The 20,737-nt window shown below is 39.2% G+C and overlaps 1 protein-coding gene across 3 annotated transcripts in view; it reads right to left on the bottom strand.

Annotated features, from left to right (window-relative positions):
• Dab1 (DAB adaptor protein 1) overlaps positions 1–20,737 on the bottom strand; it is a 382,111-nt gene that overhangs the window by 125,367 nt on the left and 236,007 nt on the right. For all 3 annotated transcript variants that reach the window (XM_042699211.1, XM_042699210.1, XM_042699212.1), the window contains 2 exons: positions 8,652–8,791; positions 1,240–1,338 (listed from right to left, as the gene is read on the bottom strand). In XM_042699211.1, the coding sequence (XP_042555145.1) occupies positions 1,240–1,338; positions 8,652–8,791 (239 nt within the window). The remainder of the gene's footprint in view (positions 1–1,239; positions 1,339–8,651; positions 8,792–20,737) is intronic.

Below are 20,737 nucleotides of genomic sequence, written 5' to 3'. Positions count from 1 at the left end.
CCAATCTAGAATGCTATCTGTTAAAAACAGGAGCCCATTTCCACAGCTACAAAGTCTGATTCTGAATACTGTGGGAATGGCATTTAGATGAATTACACAACATTTGTCTTTGTATGCCTGACTTATCTTACTCAGCATAGTATCTTCAAGGTTTATTCAGGTTGTAGCACCTGCTAGCATTTCGTGGTTCCATGGCTTTCTGTTCTGTTATATATACATCACTGGACACTGGAATGTTTTTATCTGCTGGTTATTGTGAATAATGTTGTTTTGGAGAACATGTGTTTCATGACTTGTTCATTTAGAAGTAATTTTCCCACACTTTTTTCTTCTTCAAAAAACACACTTGTACATTTAAGTTATCATATTATCACCCTTATGCTACTGGTCAAAACAAGGATGAGAAGATAATGCAAAATTGCCAAGATCAGATGACTTGACTGGTTAAAGATGTTTATAAAGTGTTTAATAAATTATGTTTGGAAAATTCAAAGGAAATGATATAGGTAGAGATGTGGTATAAGCTGTAAAACACTGAATGAATAAAAGGAAACCACATTCATTGTTGTCATGTTCTTAGACTTCTTCTCTCTCCCTCTGCCTCTCTCCCTCTTTTTTTTCTCTTTCTCTTTTAACCACCAATGAATATGACCAACAGTATTAGGCAAGCTTGAGGAGTTATTGCAGCTCTAAGTCTGATAAAATCCCAAGTCACTTCCTTGGTGAGTTTAACAAATATATCAGCCCTTACATTTCCTACTTCTGCAAGTAATAGACATTTTTGGTAAGACTGAGGCCTCTATTTATTCTTTTTGATAATAGCAATTGCAAGGTGTATAGGTTAAACTCAAGAGAGTCTGGATACTTTGACCAAGTGTATAGACCTATATTGTCTCCCTGTAGGGAGTATGTCACTAAAGTTGCCAACATATAAAGAAATTTAACTTAAACTGCCACATTACTACTGCTCATCAAAGCTCATCAATCTCTTATTATGTTACTGGGATGTTGTGACACTTTTATCACAATTACACTGCAAGCAATACAGTCAAGTCACACTGTGGTCAAGTCAGTGAAGGGAGGGACAGGCTTTGATGGATGATCACAGTTGATCAAGTTTGTCAGTTGCTTTATGTGTTTTTATGCTTGTTTGATATTCCTGCCCAGACAGAAGCGGCTTTTAAGGGCACATCTATCAATTGATTCAATTTCACAGGGCCATATTATTCTTTCACTTACCCCTGTCTTCTCATCAAAGATTTTGATTCCTCCAAAGGAGATTGTTAAAAAGATTTTCTGTTTGTGTTCTCCTTTGGAACGAGCGCCAGCAACAACACCCTGTTAAAAGGAAAGACATAGTTTGTATTTCAGTGTTTTCATTAGAAAATTCCGTCCGGTGCCAAAAGGCACATGAGGTAACAGGGCTACCAATCGCTCAGTCTTTCCCTCTTGACCTTCCATGTGTCTCCATACCACAGGTTCATATCTACCTGATGCTTTGGGATGGCCCTTGGCTTAGCTTGTTCAACATTGTATAAGTACATATTGAAATATTCACTCATATGACTAAGAAATATTTATGGGATGCCTAGAATTTTGGTTAGGAGTTGGGGATCTCATGATAGAAAACATTATGGACTTCATAGTAATACCTTTGCTGGGTTCTGTGTTAAATACAGATATAAAAGGGAAAAGAATTGATACTAAATTTTATGTGTCTATTCTGCCTAGAAAAATTTTGGTCCTCAGAGTTTTATGCTTATTGCCTATAATCTTTATCCAAAGGCAGTTTGCATTTTCTACTATCTCTTCCCAATGCTTTCTACACATTCAAGGAAAGTACCAAGCAAATTCATTCCATTTATTGAAGCACCTATTTCCCCACCTTCCCAAACTTTTCATAAGCCTAATATATACAGATAAGTCAATGATAACTTAGGCTTCACAAAAATCAAGGATGTAACTTTGCTTATTGTTCTAACTCTGGTACTTGAGACAGTCACAGTAAACAATTTTTAAATGAGTGTTTATTATCCAGAGGCTTCAGTCCCAAAGCTGATAGAATTCAAGCTAAGGGTAGTGAGACGTACCTAAATGAGCCTCTTTGGTGACAGTCACAAAGCACAATCTTCCCACTCAGCAAGTAAAGGCATTTCAAGATCACTGCCCAAGGGCCTGGCTCATGCATTAGACACCTTGGGTCTCACAGCCTCTCACTACCATTCATCTAAACATATGTAAAATTAAACCAGACTCAGCAGTTGTGATGGGATTTCAGGAGAAGAATTTTCTAAGATAATTTCAGCTTTAGCTTTCTAGAAGGTAATAGGAGATTATGCTACTGTCAGTACAGAATTTTCCCAGGATTGATTTGGGAAAATGACTGGTATAGAAAGCAGTAAGTGAAGCCAGAGGGATAGAGAAGGCACCATCTTGGAGATCATTTGATTGTTCTAAGTTTGGGTGTTGAAAATGTTCTGTGGCCATACAACATCTGGATGTATTCCTGGTCCACTATTACCTGGAACAAACAATTTAACTTAGTACCAGTTTCACACATGTCAGTATTGCTACATGGTTGAAAGAATTAAACGAAAACTGGTAAATTGTATACCTCATACAATGCCTGGTATAGCAGAGTAGAAATAAGAGATTAATATCTTGTAGTAATTAGTGAATACCCATTACAGTTAGTGGTCCAGTTCCTGCTTAGATAACTATTAGTGGGAAATTCATTCCCTCCCAGGCCGCCCACTCTTTCTCAAGGCATCTAACTCACAGAAACACAGAATGTTCTAACCAGAGAAAAAACCTTGAAATGAATTGATTCAGTTGCCAATTGAGAATGAAAAAAAAAAAGCCTCAAAAAGCAGAGACAACTGGGCGCTGTATTACAGGCTGTAATCCTATCTATTCAGGAGGTTGAGATCTGAGGATCACTGTTTAAAGCCAGCCGGGGCTGGAAAGTCCGTGAAACTCTTATCTCCAATAAACCATCAGAAAGCCAGAAGTAGTGTTGTGGCTCAAGCTGTAGAGCATTCGCCTTGAGCTGAAGAGCTCAGGGACAGGTCCCAAGCCTGGAGTTCAGAGTTCAAGCCCATTCAATGTGGCTCTTTCTTAGCAATACCCTTACTGAGTAACTATATCTTGTTTGTTTCCCTGACTTAACCTTTCTTCATGAATCCTACTGTCAGTCTATCACAGATCAGTTGTCAATTGTCTGCCTGTACACAATGCCCTGCAAGCTCAGTTATGCCTGAAATTTTGTTTTAGTTCTATGTGTTCAGTGCTACCAATGGAGGCTCCCATAAATCAGTACTCCAAGAGAAGTGACCTGACTTTCCTTGACTTGGGGAGAAACTGAAAGGACAAAGTCAGTTGGGCTTAGGGAACTTGACTTTGAAATCTGCGTTTCTAGCTGGACTGGAGTACAATATCATTTGCCTCCACTTCTCTATGTTCCAAACCTCAAGTATCCAGACAAAAGACTGTTTAGGCAACCTCTTGCTACAATCATGTGTCACCTCCAAAGCCAAATGTTTAAACTTAATTCCCAGTGTGACAGAATTTGGAGGTAGAGCCTTTAGCAGGAGAAAAGAAGGCAATACCTCCATAGACATCTTATAAAAAGACACATGCCTTTTGTTTATTCTGCCACAAGAGTACAGTGTTGTTAATCTCTTTCACAGAAATCTGCAACAAGGCCCAGCCTGGGGGAGCGGAGAAACTGGATCACCTCCAGACAATGAACCTAGTAGCATGTTGGTCTTAGACTTTCCAGCCTTCAAAACTATGAGAAAATACATTTTTCCCCTGATGAATTACCTACTGTGAGACATTTTCTTACAGCAACACAAATGAACCAAGAGAGAGCCCCTCACATAGGAAAAACTTGGAGGGCAAGCCAAAGGACAGGGGAGATTTCCCTCTTTGTTCTTCTGAACCAAAGGCAGCACAGGACTGGGAACAGGGAAGAATGCACCCTGGATGGAAAAATAGCTATAATAACTTCATTGCCAAAAAGTCTTCCAAGTACCAGGCTCAAAAACAATCTGGAATAGCAATGACCCTGGGGACATACTGGTGCTGACTAGATTCTAAGGCTTTGTTCCAAGGAATTCTCAAACAATACCATGGTGGATATACATATATATATATACATACATATATATATATATATATATATATATATATATATATATACACACCCATGGTGGAATATAGTATAGTTATCCATATATATATATACACATATATACATATACACACATAAATGTATATCTATATGTAAGAGAAGAGAGAAGAGCCAGCAAGTGTGTTCCTAGAGCATTTGCACTTAAGAATGCTGGTGCTGGTGTTGGCTTCCCATGACAAATGGACATAAGGACTGTGCATAAGATGCTATGTTTGGGGAAACAGAATGTCCACTCTGTATATCACCTTTATAATGGCAACAAAACAATAATAACAAAAAATTTTAAAAGAAAACTAACCTTAATCCTAATATAAAAAAATCCAATTTTATTAAACTATCTTTCTTTCACTACCATAAGGAGCCAGCAAAGGCCTCAAAGACAACTGTGATTAGGGCCTTTGCTTATCTGCCTGCTTGTGCTACTTGGGGCTGGTACCAGCTAAGCAGCTACTTAGCTACCTGAATTCATCACTGTTAGAAACCTGGAAATCAACCATGTTCTTGGGTGTCTTCTGTATGCTAATTATAAACAGGAGATAAATATCTGCTTCATAAGATTCAAGGACATAGTATCTGTGAGAGTGTTTGTTGTCTATAAATTAAAACACATTGACTACAATTAAAATACATTTTTGCCTGCACACAGGCCAGTGACCACTCATATTCGCAATACAAATCCCCTGTAAGACCTCTGTAATCCCAGAGAACATTCTCTAATGAAAAATGCTCCAGCTTCAGAAACTAGTAAAAGAGAAAGGGATTTTTTCATTTCTCATACGGCTTACAATGAGCAAGTGGGTCTTTTCTGAACACTAAGAGGCATTTTGTACTTCTCTGTCTCTTCTTTGCCTGGGCAGGTGGCCAAATGGAGAATCGATCATTTATGTTTCTGTTTCCTAAAGAAAACACCACTGGGAGCCAAAATGTCAACGTTCTTCTCAGCACCTTGCGAATAATGAAACACAATTTTCAAGGAACCAAGAATGCTTCTACAAGTTGACTGTATCTGACAGGAGTGTTATGGCAGGACAAACTCTTAGGGTTTCAGGAACCTCCTGGTTGTGGAGCATTTCACCATATGTAACACACATACATGTACACATATGCATGCATGCACACAAGAATAACACACACACACACAGGCACACACACACACACAGAATGTTGGTAATCATGGTTGGACCTTTTCCAGCTAGGGTGGCCCAATGTTAATCCTGTGGGAGAACTTTTCAGAAGTAAAGCAAATCCCTATTTCATATCTACTATGTCCTTCATGATTCCATGAAGGTACTAGGCCAGTATTGCTCTACAACAGGTTCCTGTTGAAAGGATGTCTTTTGGATACTGGAGACAAAAAAAATGCTTGACTTCTCTCCTCCTCAGAAGACTGGTGTACTGGGTGAGAATTAAGTCTCTGTATATAGGGGGCGGGGGGGCGCTGCTAAGTATAGCATCTTCTTGATGCTATCGTTTAGATCCATTTATTTGTCTGGCTTTGAATTCAGTAAGGAGGTGGCTTCATGAATAATCAAGACCCAGGTCTTTATCCTCATTATGACTATAATTTTGTTGGAGTGGAAGGAAAGCTCTAGCAGACTTTGGAGTCTGAAGAAGTCTGAAGAATATGAGGCTCAAGCTCTAAAATCTGATTTTCAGCACATGTACTACATTCAACTCTGAGGTTGGACAGGGTCGGGATAAGCCAAGCAGAATGATCTTTCTTATTCAAGGGCTCCCACTGTATCCAGGTCACCTTCTTGGTGATGGTCAGCATGTACCAGGTCCAAAGGTAGCCTTTAGATTTCTTCCTGTACAATACTTTCTCCTGTTTTCATTCATGTTTTAGTTTAGAAAAAAATGAGGGCCTCATTATTGATCCTTCTCAATTATGAAAAACATACATTAATTCTGAAATGATATTTTGTGAAATTATGGTTTTGATTCCTTTATACCTTTAGTATACTTATACTAGAAGTCAAACTATTAAAGATTGTTATATAACATCTTAAGAAAAGAGAGGCAGGTAATTGTAACTGCTCTGTATGGTATTTTCACAATAGAATAAAGAAAAGAGAGGCAGTTCTGGACTGGTGGCATATGTCTATAGTCTTGGCTATATGGGAGACAGAAGCAAGAGACTGAAGAGTGAATTTGTGGCCAGCCTAGGAAAAGTTAGAGAAGATCCTACATCCAAGACTGAATACATGGCTCTAGAGGGTATGGTTGAAGTTGTAGAATTCTTGCCTAGTAATCTATGTTCTGAATTCAATCTCCAATAACCCAATCAATCAATCAATCACCAATGTCTACGAAAGAAAAGGCGATGTAGGGCTGGGAAGGTAGTTCAGTGGCAGAGTGCTTGCCTTGCATGCATGAGGACCTGGGTTTGATTCTTCAGCACCACATAAACAGAAAAAGCCAGAAGTGGCACTGTGGCTTAAGTGGTAGAGCGCTAGCCTGAAACTAAAGAGCTGAGGGACAGCGCTCAGGCTGAGTTCAGGCCCTATGAATGACAAAAAGAAGAAGAAGGAAGAGGAAAAGAAGGAGGAACAGGAGGAGGAGGAACAGGAGGAGGAGAAGGAGGAGGAGGAGGAGGAAGAGGAGGGTAGGAGAAGGAGGAGGAGGAGGAGGAGAAGAAGAAGAGGAGGAGGAGGAGGAGGAGGAGGAGGAGGAGGAGGAGGAGGCTGGGAAGGTGGCTCAGTGGTAGAGCGCTTGCCTTGCATGCATGAGGCCCTGGGTTCGATTCCTCAGCACCACATAAGCAAAAAGAAAAAAGCCAGAAGTGGCGCTGTGGCTGAAGTGGTAGAGCACTAGCCTGAAACTGAAGAACTGAGGGACAGCGCTCAGGCTGAGTTCAGGCCCTATGAATGACAAAAAGAAGAAGAAGAAGAAGGAAGAGGAAAAGAAGGAGGAACAGGAGGAGGAGGAGGAGGAGAAGGAGGAACAGGAGGAGGAGGAGGAGGAGGAGGAGGAGGGAGGGGAGGGGGGGGGGAGGAGGAGGAGGAGGAGGAGGAGGAGGAGGAGGAGGAGGAGAAGGAGGAAGACGAGGAGGAGGAGGAGGAGGAGGAGGCTGGGACGATGGCTCCGTGGTAGAGTGCTTGCCTTGCATGCATGAGGCCCTGGATTCGATTCCTTAGCACCACTTAAGCAAAAAGAAAAAAGCTGGAAGTGGCGCTGTGGCTCAAGTGGTAGAGCACTAGCCTTGAGCTGAAGAGCTGAGGGACAGTGCCCAGGCCCAGAGTTCAGGCCCCACAACCAGACCCAAAAGAAGAAGCAGAAGCAGAAGCAGAAGCAGAGGCAGAAGAAGACGATGAAGAAAAGGTGATGTAGTGGGTGTTTTACCAATATTTTTAGGCATTTATTGTATTTTTCCACATTCCTCCAACCTGTTTCTAGGGCTTGAACTGAGGGCCTGAGCCTTAGTTTTGTGCTCAAGGCTAGCTTCAAATGACAGGTCCACTTCTAACTTTGGGGTAGTTAATTGGAAATAAACACATATCTTGAAATATCCTATCAATCTGGTCTTGAATTGTGTTCTTCAGATCTCATCCTCCCGAGTAGCTAGAATTGTAAGTGTAAGCCACTTCTTTTGCTCTAATCCTTAAAATATATCCTCATGGACTAGTGCAATGTATGTAAGAGTGCTCATATATATTATTAGGGGAGGAAAAAGACATGTGATATACGAAGACTATAAATCATACACAAAATGTTAATATTTATTTATGGGATTTGGACTTAGTTCTATTTCCTTCCTTACCATTTTGAATATCTTCAAAATATTTTATAATTAACATATATGAACTTTATAATCTCAAAAATAAATTATATGTTTTAAATGCAGAAAATGTAAAATATAAGCAGAATATATATATACACCAAATTCTTAGCATGTTTAATAAAACAATTTACTTGTTTTCCAAATCTAAAATAAATTTTAAAATTCAGATTTTTAATTTCATCCTCAGCTTTCTCAATGAAAACACTCTAATACCTTTAAAATCAGCAATCTCTTTCTGTTAACTTCTAATTATTTAGTTCTCATTACTTTAAAGATACCATTTTTCTTTTATTATGAACTGTTTGGAGTCAAATAATAGGAATTATAAGAAAAAGTCACTTTGCACCTTAACATTTACTGCATGAAAAAAAATGTAAAATTCATAAAAAATGGTAACTTTGCACTTTCAAATTTCTAAGAGTCTTATGATAAAAATAAAATTGAGTATGCTACAAAATACACAAGAAAGATAAACATGGCCAATGGCAGAGAAGTAATTCAACTAACACAGGCCAGCTAAGTCATCTTCTTCCCAGTAAATAAATACGATGCTTCATCAATGAACCAAGCAATTAACTAACAGTGGTATAAAGTTCTCTGTAGTAATAATTGCAGTCATGTCTCTCTCATTCATATAAAGCCTGAGAAACTCACAATGAAATGCTTGCACAGTACCTTGAGTTTCATCATGGAATCTTGACATAACTTGTCTCCCCGAGCTGCGGAAACTTCATCAATCCCGATCAGTTTAGCTTTGTACCGGACCCCTTCACCTTTAAATCTCTTGATCAAAGTGGCTTCACTGCGATCCTGACCTAGAAACAGTAAAAAATAGATTCAGGTACAAAGTTATGGAAGGCTCAATGTTTGTAAATAGCTAACTCTCCAAAGGCCAATCTGTTTTTGTTTGTTTGTTTGTTTTACTTTTTAGGGAAGTCAAATCACTGGTACCAAGAGAAAAAAGATTAAAATTTCTAAGTGTACACTCTTGCTCCAAACATTTAAATTCTGCTGAAAATTACTTCTTTTGCTTGAGCTTCATTTAGGCTGAAAAGTCTTTGAAAATAGTATATGAGGATGAAAGGGGAGTATTAGGACCAGGTTATATGATGGAAGAAGAAAACAAAGGCCAAACACAGCCAGAATATTCAGTATATAAATGTGGATAAGGGAGCGGGAAGTATGAAATGGGAACGATGGAAGGAGTGGCTCTGATCAAGAAATAGTAGATGCTTGGATGGGCATGTTAAATTATAGCTCCTTTGTACAACTTTTAGAAGTTCAGAAAATAAAAATAATACATCAGATAACATATGTAAGTCATCAAATTCAGCATTCGGTACATAGTTTTCAATGATAATTAAGAGTCCATGTTCAAGAGTCTTGTTAGAATCAGAACTGAGTCTCCAGTATTTCCAACTTCTAATAATATTTTGGCCAAAGTCCAAGACCATCTTTATATCCAATTCCACGGGCTGTTTTATAGTCAAACTTCATAGTAATTGCTTTGTATCCAGTAATAACCCAAGACAATTAGTAAAAACATGATTTTATGACATCTCTTTTGCTTACTCATGTGTGTAGGAAAATAGGTCTCCATACTACTTGGTACTGAGTGTCCATCCCTGCAACCAGTTCTCTTGATAATTATTAACATAATATTATGCTAAGTCAACCAGAGATCAAATATGCCCATATAATGTAAGGACTGTAAAGTTACCGTGAGCAAGTGCTTCATAAAAGATGTTTGGTAATTTTTATATCTACTCTTCAAAACAACTAAGCCATTTCCATCCAGATAATGAAGATAATCACATGATTCAGATAGCTTGTTCAAGTTCACAGAGCCCTAAATAACAGGAAAACATAGCAATTCAAACTGCTCTAACCTCATCACACTTTGACTAGTCAGGGATCTGAGAATTACACGCAAGCTTCCTAAAGACTAGAACACTCCAGTCCTTTGACGTTCATTTCCCAGAGAACCACTGAAATCTCATTCTTCTATTGTGTCTCAACGTGGACATAAACTTATACTAAGGACAGTAAAAATGATGTAGCCCCCTCCCCTCCATTTATGTGATGTGTAAAGTCTTTCTATAATATGGGTTTGAGAATTACCTGAGGACCTGCTTAAATGAGATGAAATGACATCAATAGCTAACCATAGTACAGTGCTTTATCTACTGATGAAATTGTTTCCATTCATTCATTCATTCCATTCCATTCCTTAATTCATTCATTCACTCATCTCTTACTGTTTACTCTGTGCCAAATGCTATTTGTAACTCCCTGACAACAGGAGAGGGAGACAAAAATCTGTGCCTCTAGAAACTCATTTTTGGTGATTGCAAATAAACACATACACTACACATAATAGTAGGTGTATAAGAAGACTGCCTTTATAAATCCCAGCCTTAGTTCATTACAAAGGAACTAAAACCTCACAGAGTTCATATGAAGCCTCTTCAATGAAATAATGTGTGTAAAAGCATACATTCATTCTTAGGGTAAACTTTCTGTAAAGGGTAAGTGTAGCCATTACAATCATTCCTGTAAAAGATGCATATAGAAGATAGCTTGCTGGGGAGACAGGAGGCACAGAAGAGAACTGTTCACAGGACCAGGCCTGGATCTGTAGTCTACAACTTGCAGAGGACATATTTTGTGCTGCATCTTGTCATTCCTAGCCTATCAACATCTTTGACTAATACTACATGAAGAAAATAGAGAGCATGAATGATTAGTCAGAGTGTAAACATTGTAACATTGGCGTTCTATGAAGGCAGAGATCAGAGATTAGAGATGGGGCTTTTTGCCATGATATACTTTTTATTGTCATCTAGCTAAGGAACAAGGCTTATGGTACCATAGTCTCCTTTCCTTGCCTTAATATACACAGTTTGGTAAGGGCCACCTACAGATTGGTTTAAGATTTCTTGGGAAGGTTATCTTATTCTATCTCAACTATGATCTGTACTTCATCAACACATGACATTATTTTAGTAACTAATAACACTCCTTTCAGCACTGGGAACTGTCACAGAAATACCAAGCAGCATTTGTCAGAGAATGCATCACAGGTACAAACAAACATATTTGGCCCTGGAAAAATCCCAGAGATAGCTATTATAATTCAGGTTTGAAATTGAAGAACTGAGAGGCCATGAAACTTGTCAAAACTCGCTTAACAGGACCTGACCCAGTTTTATCCAATTCCAAACCCTTACTGAGGATTTGTTTGGGTTTCATGCTTCAAGGCTCTTCTTTTCAATACCATGATGGATTGCTTCTCATGTATATACAACTTCCATATAAAGCCTTGTATCAAAACTCACCTGGCCCAAATATGGTCACATTGGTTATATTGGAAACATACAAACTTCATTCAGTGGTAGATGGACAGATTGTTTGAAATAGAATATACATCTTCCAGCAGTTACATTAAAAAATTCTCCCAAATCAGATATGCATAGTACCTGAGAAACATGTCAGAGCATAGAACTCTGCTGAGGAAAGAGATTCCTAAGAAAAAGCTGAGCCAGAGCAGGTGAACAAGGGCAGAGATTAATAAGAAAATATTAGGCCATTTAGAGGAAAGTAGAAGCACAATTTAGATTAAGGCCTAGGGCCAAGCTCATTTGTATGAAGGGCACTTATGCAGTAGATAATCCAGTTTCTCATTAAATGTTCGACCATTAAAAGGGTGATTTTTCATGAGCACATCTTGATCAAGGTCTCAGTTATATTAGTTAAGAAATAAATAACAGATAGCAGAGTCATAAGTCTGTAATTCCACCAGACACATACAAATTTGAGAGTATTAAGGAGATCAGATCAGACTTTATGCATCCTAACTTATTTCCAACTTATTTTGAACTTATTTATGTAACTTAGTTCCAACTTATTTTACCTATATGAAAACACTGACTCTGTGTTTCAAGATAGTGTTTAGGGAAAATTATCATCATGATCACGCTCCACTATAGAGTATTTATGGTATCAGTTACTATGCCAAGAGTTTCATATCAGGTGATCCACTTGCTCTTTAATGAACATTATTTTATAGAAAATCATACCAGTGCCCAAAGTCAGCACCAAAGCCTGATTTTTTGGCTAATTCTTGTGCCTGAACTCAGGGTCTGGGCACTGACCCTTAGCTTCTTTGTACTCAAAGGTAATGCTTTACCACTTGAGCCACAGGGCCACTTGTGGCTGTTTCTGAGTAGTTTATTGGAGTTATGAGTCTCATGGCTTTCCTATTCAGGCTGGCTTTGAACCGAGATCCTCAGATCTCAGCCTCCTGAGTAGATAGGATTACAGGCGTGAGCCACTAGCACCTGGCCAGCTTGAATTTTTGATGTCATCTTTATTGAGATAGAATTATGATCCATACATTTGCCCTTTTAAAGTATACAAGTCTATGGTGTTAGTATATTTTCAGAATTGTATAGCTATCACTGCTATTTGATTTCAGAATATTATCATTATTCCAAAACATGTGTATACCTGTTAGCTGCTATGCCCCAGGTCCTCATTACCTCCAGTACAAAGCAGCCACAGATATCTTTCAGTCTCTATAGATCTTATTCTAGATATTTTATATCAATGAGATCATATATCAATGAGATCTTCTGCATCCAGTCTGTTTTACTTGGCAGCTTGTTTTCAAGTTTAGCACACATCTATCTGTACCTCTCTCCCTTTAGTATTTGCTGTTTCTCTTCCGCTCCTCCTTTCTTTCTTTCTCTTCATTATTATCCCATAATGTGTTTATAGCACAGAAGTTGGTGAGTATTTTATGTGTTTTCTGTTTGCTTGCTATAATAAATAATGTTGCCATAAATATTTTTGTGTATAAGGTTTTGAATAGAAATGTATTTTCAAATCTCTTAGGATTAAATACCTAGAGGAGGAATTTCTAGGTCATAGGGTAACTCTATTGAGAAATGTTCAAACCATTTTTCAAAATGTACCATTACATCATCTCACTAGTCAAGTAAAAGGGATTCCAGCTTCTCTGCCAGATGTTCTTGCCAGCATCTGTCACTGTCTGTGTGCCTTTGACACTTAGCTATTCTAATGGGTGTTAAGTAGTATCTCAATGCATTTCTCTTTGGTAGGGAGAGAACTAGGAAATACTATCAAAATGTAGATAATAGGTAAAATTGTAAAAGCAAGTATCTCCCAGGTAAGGAAGCCACGAAAAGGAAGGGAAGCCCAGAGGAAGAAAAACTATATTTGTATTAGACTATCAAAGCCCTGCTTGTATTTTAGAATCACCTGGGTGATTAAAAGTATCATGCTGCAGAGCTGGTGGTTGGGTCAAATGGCATAGCATCTACTTAGCAGGTGTGAGGTACTGAGTTCAAACCCCAGTATGAAAAAAAGCCCTAAAATTAAACAAAATAAACTAATCAACCACACAAACAAAACTAAAATCACCCTACAGACTTGGATTAAACTATTCTAGGAGTGAATCAGAGCCAGTTGAGGCTTAGAAAGCAAAACCTAGAGCATATGGCTACAATGATGCTGTTAAGTGTCAGGACAGGCATGATCACAAAAAAGCTTGAAAGAGTAAGTTTCTTTCAACCATGGGAGCTATAAATGACCCAGATTTTTTGTGAGGATTAGATTAAAAACATATTAGCAGCTGGGCGCTGGTAGCTTACGCCTAGCTACTAAGGAGGCTGAGATCTGAGGGTTACAGTTCGAGGTCAGGCCAGGCATGAAAGTCTGTGACACTATCATTTCCAATAAACTACTCAGAAAAATCCAGAAGTAGTTCTGTGGCTCAAGTGGTAGAGCGCTAGACTTGAGTAAAAAGAAGCTCAGGGACAGTGTCTAAGCTCTCAATTCAAGCCCCAGTAGCAGCCAAACAAAACAAAACAAAACAAAACCCACAAAACATTAAAATACCAGCCAACCAACCACCACCACCACAAAAAACATTTTAGCAACATGTACAAAGGGAGGATAAGGCTTTCATTAACTGATTCATTGACTCATGTGCCTATTAATATTTATTGTCTACTGTGTGTCCTAAGATAACACTTGCCAGTGACCTAACCAAGTAAATACCTCTGTATTCATGGAGTTTGCATTCTACGGGGAAGCATATTGATTTTTTTTACTGTACTTTTCTACTTTTACTTTAATAATCACCTGCAGAAATAACTTCAGTCGCAATAGATTCCCAATCCTACCACTGAGATTCTTCACGTGGAGGGAAGAACCTGGAAGCTTGAGTTGATTTAGAAATAAGCAACCCTCAAAGATCACTAGAGAACAGCAGGAAGGGGAACCAGTAGCAACTTTTATCTTGAAAAACATCTCGTAAAGTGCACCCTTCAAAACAGAGGGAATCCTCAGAATGGTAACTTTTAAACTTTTGATCGGAGTTGTCAAAATGATGGCACTATTTTAACCACTTCATCAGTTGTGAAGGAAAAATGGTATCACAGTAGTAAGGTGCTTTAAAGATTTACTCATCCGTTTTTGGCTGTTTTCTTCTTTTAAAAAATCGGATAATTTTTTGGTATTCTTTGAAAGAGGCTTGTCTTAATTGGAGAGTGTGATTTGGTGTATGTAGGTGGCTGGTATGTGTGGAACACATGTGGATGACAGGCAGGGTGCACCATCTCATTACTGCTTTCCTGCTTAGATCAGAGGAAAAGATAGCATACTGTGTGGTTTGAGGTTTGCTGCTCTGATATACCTGCTGTACTTGGTTTCATAATAAGAGTAATTAACAGCATCCAATGGAGGATGGTTTCTCAGAGATCTTAATCCAAAACTATCTAAGTAATCTGAGAATAGAATCTTCAATATAGCACTGATTTGAATTCCAAAGGAGGATACATGGAGGGTATGCAGGATCACACACAGTTGCCTGGAAACCAAGGGCCCTGAAAAGAGAGAAGGAAGTGGCTGCAAATGAGGAGGTAAGCTAAGAGTGGCCTTTGGCCACACAATGTATCTATGACTACATGGTATTTATTGACCCTTAAATGAGGAGATGGTGTCTAAAGCATATTTGAGTTCTAACCCTCTTTGAGGATATTTGCCACTAAGATTTGGAAAGGCATTAAAGGCCCAACTGGATGACATGCTTTGCACATTTTAGTCTATCATTTTGGCAATCTCTTGTGCTTGTATTTTAGATCTGGAAACAACAGTATCAGCATGGATACATTTTATGTAAATATTAGGTCCAGACTTAAAATATATGGGTATTCCTAAATCCACAGAAGCTGGGTGTCCAGGGTCTTTGAGTTTGCATTTGATGTTCTATGAGCAAAATAGTTTTGAGCCTATAACTCAATAATAGGTATATTTCTATAGAAGTTACATACATGTACTGCTGACAATCCTATGTTTATATTACAATTTTAAATTATAATGTTTAATATTAGAACCAAAAGAAACAGATGTTTTAGCTTTCTCTCGTGTCCCAGCCTATTACCTTGCATTCTCAAGGTGGTATGTTTGTGGGGGGGGGGGGATTTTCAACTCAGAATGTTTTCTTGCATATCACATTGACTAAGAAACTACTTGGAAGGTCAACAGGAAGTCAGAGTAAATCGACAATGACAGCTTGTTAGATGTGTGTGTCTCCAGGACTTTTCCATGTTAACTTCTACCATGGATCATGGGGGCAACAGAGGTTGTTATCCTGAATAAACAGCGGGATTAAGGAGGTACAAGAATATTCTGGAGGCATATCAGAGAGACATGGTGGCTGTACCTCCATGTCTCTCTCTAACAGATATCCCATACTTCCATACAAGGATCTACCTCATGACATCCCGTCATACCTGACATAAAATGCTACGACCCTTGCCCAACCTTCCAAGGGCTTCCTTCTTATCCTCTGCTTCCTTTCTGTCCCTCATTTCCGGCTTCTCAGACAACAGCCCTGGGGATTAGACTTCTCCAATATCTTGTCATGGCCATTTCTGATTCTCTAACTTGCCTTGCCTCCTTGACAAATACTTCAGACTCAGGTTAAATTCTCTATCTTCAAGGCTGTTCTTTAAAAGATAAAAAAAAAAATTGCTTTCTTATCCCCTACTTTTCATGAGTTAAAATTAGCTTCCTGAACATATAATATAAGGCGCCTCAAAATGGACTCCCTCAAAATGGACCGGTTTTAGGAGGATACCTCCCCTTATTTGTCAGATGTTCTTCCCAAGGGTTTTCATCCAGGTCTTCTGTCTGACTAGGCTCAAAAAAGTGCATGCTGTGTCAGTGAGCTATTAACTGATTTAGTTAACAGAGTTAACTGTGTTTGGTCAGTTAGCTGTGACCAAATATCTGAGACAAACAGCTTCAACGAGAGACTTACTTGGGCTTAGTTTTATCTTCCGTGTGTGTGTGTGTGTGTGTGTGTGTGTGTGTGTGTGTGTGTGTGTGTGTGTGTGTGTGTGTGTGTGTGTGTGTGTGTGTGTGTGTGCATGTGTGTGTATATGAGACAGAGAGAGAAAGAAAGGGAGAGAGGGAGAGGGAGAGGGAGAGAGAACACCGTAACACCATGGGGCTTGAACTTAGGGCCTAGGTGCTGTTTCTGAGCTCTTTTGTTCAAGGCTTGCACTCTATCACTTTCAGCCACAGCTCCACTTCTAAGGCTCACAGTTCTAGGTCTCAGAGAATGGTAACTGGGGTTCATTGTTTTGGGGCATTTGGTAAGGTTGAACCTTGTGGTAGGGAGTACAATGTAGAACTATGCTGCTTACGACCTAGTAATCAAAGCAGAGAGAAAGCAAGAGTGAGAAAGACAGAAACAAAGAGAGACAGATCAAAAATTTGTCAGAGTCTCAATATTTCCTTCAAGGGCATACTCCCAAGTAATATAAGTTTCTGCCTAGTGTCACAGATTGGTGACTAAGCCTAAAAGATCCAAATGATAACATTCTGCTCCTAGCTGCCATCTTATGTGTGACCCACATCTGAAGACATTGTTGAGAGGACACTTTTGAGAGGAAAGAGGGCAGGAATTTAGGCAACTGGGAATGTGCTCTTAAAAGCGCATTTGGGGAGTTTGGTCTCTTCCTCTCTCTCTCTCTTTCTCTCTCTCTCTCTCTCTCTCTCTCTCTCTCTCTCTCTCTCTCTCTCTCTGCTTCCTGGCTGCCATGAGGTAAGAGGGCCCCTCCACCATGTTCTTCTGCCTTCATGGACTCACCACCTTGCCATAGCCCCGTAAATAATAGGACAAAGCAAATATGGACAGAAGCTTTAGAAACTGTGAACCAAAATATATCTTTTTCTCCTTATAGGATGATTTTTCTGAGGCATCTTATCTCAGTGATGGAAGACTCAGTAATATTCTGTAATTTCACACCTGCAATTCTTGGATCCTGAAAGACATTCTTCTCCATCCTTTTACCCCTTTTCTGTTCACACCTGAAATCTTAACATAGTGCCCTGAGTGCCTCAAACCATTATCTAGTATGTACCCTTAGCCATCCACCAGAGTCATCCCCATAATTCATCTACATGCTTGAAGTGAGTTAATCTAATTCATACTAATCTAATTGGAAGCTATCTTCTTCATTAGTCTGTAAACTTCATGATGGTAGAAGTTTTGTGGGATTCATTGGTTATTACATTACCAGTAGCTAGCATTTTCCTACCACATGGACAGAGTTTTTACTTTATTCCCTTTCAGCAGTGGTCACTGCATTTGTGGTACATCATTAACTATATTTACTTGACTATCTCCTTCTGTACAATTGAACTCCACAAGGATGAATCAGGATCAACTCACCTGTGTGTCCTCTGGACCTAGCATGGTATGTGGAAGAGTCCAGACCCACAATGCCCAGATCTGCAGGATGGTTAAGTAAATAAATTAATTTGTTCATTTAGTCTAAGCAGAGAGTGGATGCCAGGACTCAGGATGACTGTGGAAAACCACCCAATGGGACAATAAAAACCCTTACTTAAGCCATCCCATAAGTCTGATTCACATTATTCAAAGAATAAAAGTCCTAATAGGATGAAGTAAAACTCACAACCATAATTATCTTAGAACGCTGGGCCTGGGCACTGTCCATCGGATCTTCAGCTCAAGGCTAGTGCTCTACCACTTGAGCCACGGAACCACTTCTGGCTTTTTCTGCTTATGTCGTGCTGAGGAATTGAACCCAGGGCCTCATGCATGCAAGGCAAGCACTCTACCACTGAGCCACCTTCCCAACCCAACCATAATCATCTTAATGGTGAGTTTGCTTTATAGCATTAAGGACTAACGATTCTTAACCTTATCATACATAACCTGCTCACCTCTTAACCTGGGAAATGGCTCTTCTCTGAATTTACATCAGGCAAATTTCCTGGGTACCAAGTGAATTCTTCGTTTTTGAACAGGCCTCAACAATACCATTAGAAATAAAATCAGGTGCCTGTCTTGGAGCAGAAGACAAAGCTAATGTTGAAGTCTATTCTAGATAACATCCTGCAGAAGCTTCAGCACAAACAAGCCTCTATCGAGAGACTGGATCTGAAGCAGAAAGGCAATTAGCATTTTTTATGACAGGAGCAGATTGTTCACAGAATTCACTGGAGTCATAAATGGCCGCCTACTCCAGGCTGATGATAAAGACTGTTAATGGCCAAATAAAAGATATTTCACGCCCAAGATTGTTCTCCCTTTATCTCCCTGGTTTGTCACAGATTTTAATGAGTACAGCCACAGAAATCCACAGAAATGCCAAGCTAAGTATTCTTTTTTTTTCCTAGTGTGTTCATTCTGGCTATGAATTCTTCTAACTTTTGACAGTTACAATATTTCCTCATCTAGTAGAGGTCAACTCCAATGCACATTTTCTATCTAGCTGACAAGTCATTCTGTGTTCTAGACACTTAAACATCAATGGAAGTATCTTGTCAGCTCAGGCTGTTACAATAAAACATGATAGTTGAGGCACCTTAAACTATAGACACTGGTTTGTCATGGTTCAGGGGGCTTATAAGGCCAAGATGAAGGTGGGAAGACTTGGTTCTTGGCGAGGACCTTCTACTTAGCTTGTAAATGGCCACTCCCACACTGTGTGATCAACAGATTTCTTGTTTCCACATACAGGGATGAAGGCTGAGGAAGAAGGAGATGGCAGGAGAGAGGGGAAAAGTGATTTAAGGGTCACCTGTGCTCTCCTCTTCTATAGGCCCACTAGTCTCATTATGAAGACTCCACCATCATGTCCTGCTCATCTGAAACTAACAATGTATCCAAGGCTCTATTCCAAAATACCATTACTTTGACAGTTAGGAATCTGACATATTAGAGAGACACTGGCATTTAAACAGAGAGACCAAAATTAGGAAGGAGGAGTAAAAAAAGTAGAAAAGACCTGAAATGAGCCTGTGTGCCTTGTTTTTGTAAAGTATTTTATTAAAATCTTGCATGGACCTTGGAGACGAGGACTACAACATATTCAGAGGAGAAGATAATTGAAGCACAGGGACATGAAGTTGGGCAAGGCCATACTGATAATAAAGTACATATTGCTTGATCATTTGGGTCCAGGAACACTGCATCCGATTTGCAGGATAATCCTGACACTATATATAGGAATTTAGGAAGCTGGTATAGTTTGCTGAGCTTTAGGCTGTCTACCACTAAACACTCGGTAACAGGCATTCATCCTCAGGAGGATCATATGATATATGTTATGCTCTTTGCATACAGCTTAGCACATAGCAATCACTCTATAAATATCCATTGCCTTCTTTTATCTCCAATGAATTATTTCACATTTAGCATCAGTAGTCCCAGCATATAGCCATAAAAATAAATTTGCATGACCGTATTTGCAATACCATGGTGAAGTAGTATTGGATTATCCCAGCTGTTCGTGACTTTTGTTTTGGGATGACTGAGAATAAGGTGCAATTAGCAGCCCCATGTCCCTTCCTGAAGGGAAGAGGGAGATCACCTTATGAATTATTAGCACAGAGACATCCCCCTCCTTCTGAACATCTATCTCAATCATAGGCCATCCATCTGGATGATAAGAAAATTTCAAAAGATTGCACCTCTGCCCCCTGCCCAGTCTGTCCAGAATTTGTCTGTCTATTGCTCGGAAAAGCCCTCTTGTCTGATGGAATTCCAATTTCAGAACAGATTGTAGGGGGACTTCAGCGTACAGACATAGAGATAACTTATTTTACTTAAAAATCTATCTTTGCAATTATCCAGGTGTTGATTCGCAAAGGACAAATGATTCGCCATGTTGCCTGAGTAGAAGAGAATGTTGATTTTGTGTAATTAACTAGCTGAGTAGTGAGCAGAACAAGGGGAGAAACATACATAGGGAGCTGTTAAAATGTGTTTTTATGAGCATGGCTGCTGTCATTATTGCTAAAAGGTAAACTAATTAAGGAGCTAAAAGAATATTCAACCTATGATTCATGCACACATTTTCACAAAATATGTTCTCTAAAAAGTGTTACTTCAGAAAAATGTTCTGAATAGAGCCTACTTGCTGTGTTGTAAAGAGCTAATATTCCAGGGATACTTCAAGAGCCTACTTTAAGAGCCTGGGGACCTGCGTTTAAAGCTCAACTAATGATTCTGAGGCAGAGTCTGACTCAAACTCAGAAACCCTGACTTAAATTTTAAATCACCCGAAACAAGGACCTAGCTTAGTCCTGGGAATCTTCATTACATTTCCCTGACAGGGCATTACTACTATTTATTCGTGTGTGTGTGTGTGTGTGTGTGTGTGTGTGTGTGTGTGTGTGTGTGTGTGTGTGTG

Source organism: Dipodomys spectabilis, unplaced genomic scaffold (genome assembly GCF_019054845.1).
Source record: "Dipodomys spectabilis isolate Male_0828 unplaced genomic scaffold, ASM1905484v1 ptg000007l, whole genome shotgun sequence".
NCBI classification, from domain to species: domain Eukaryota; kingdom Metazoa; phylum Chordata; class Mammalia; order Rodentia; family Heteromyidae; genus Dipodomys; species Dipodomys spectabilis.
This window is presented reverse-complemented; position numbering and strand designations above follow the sequence as displayed.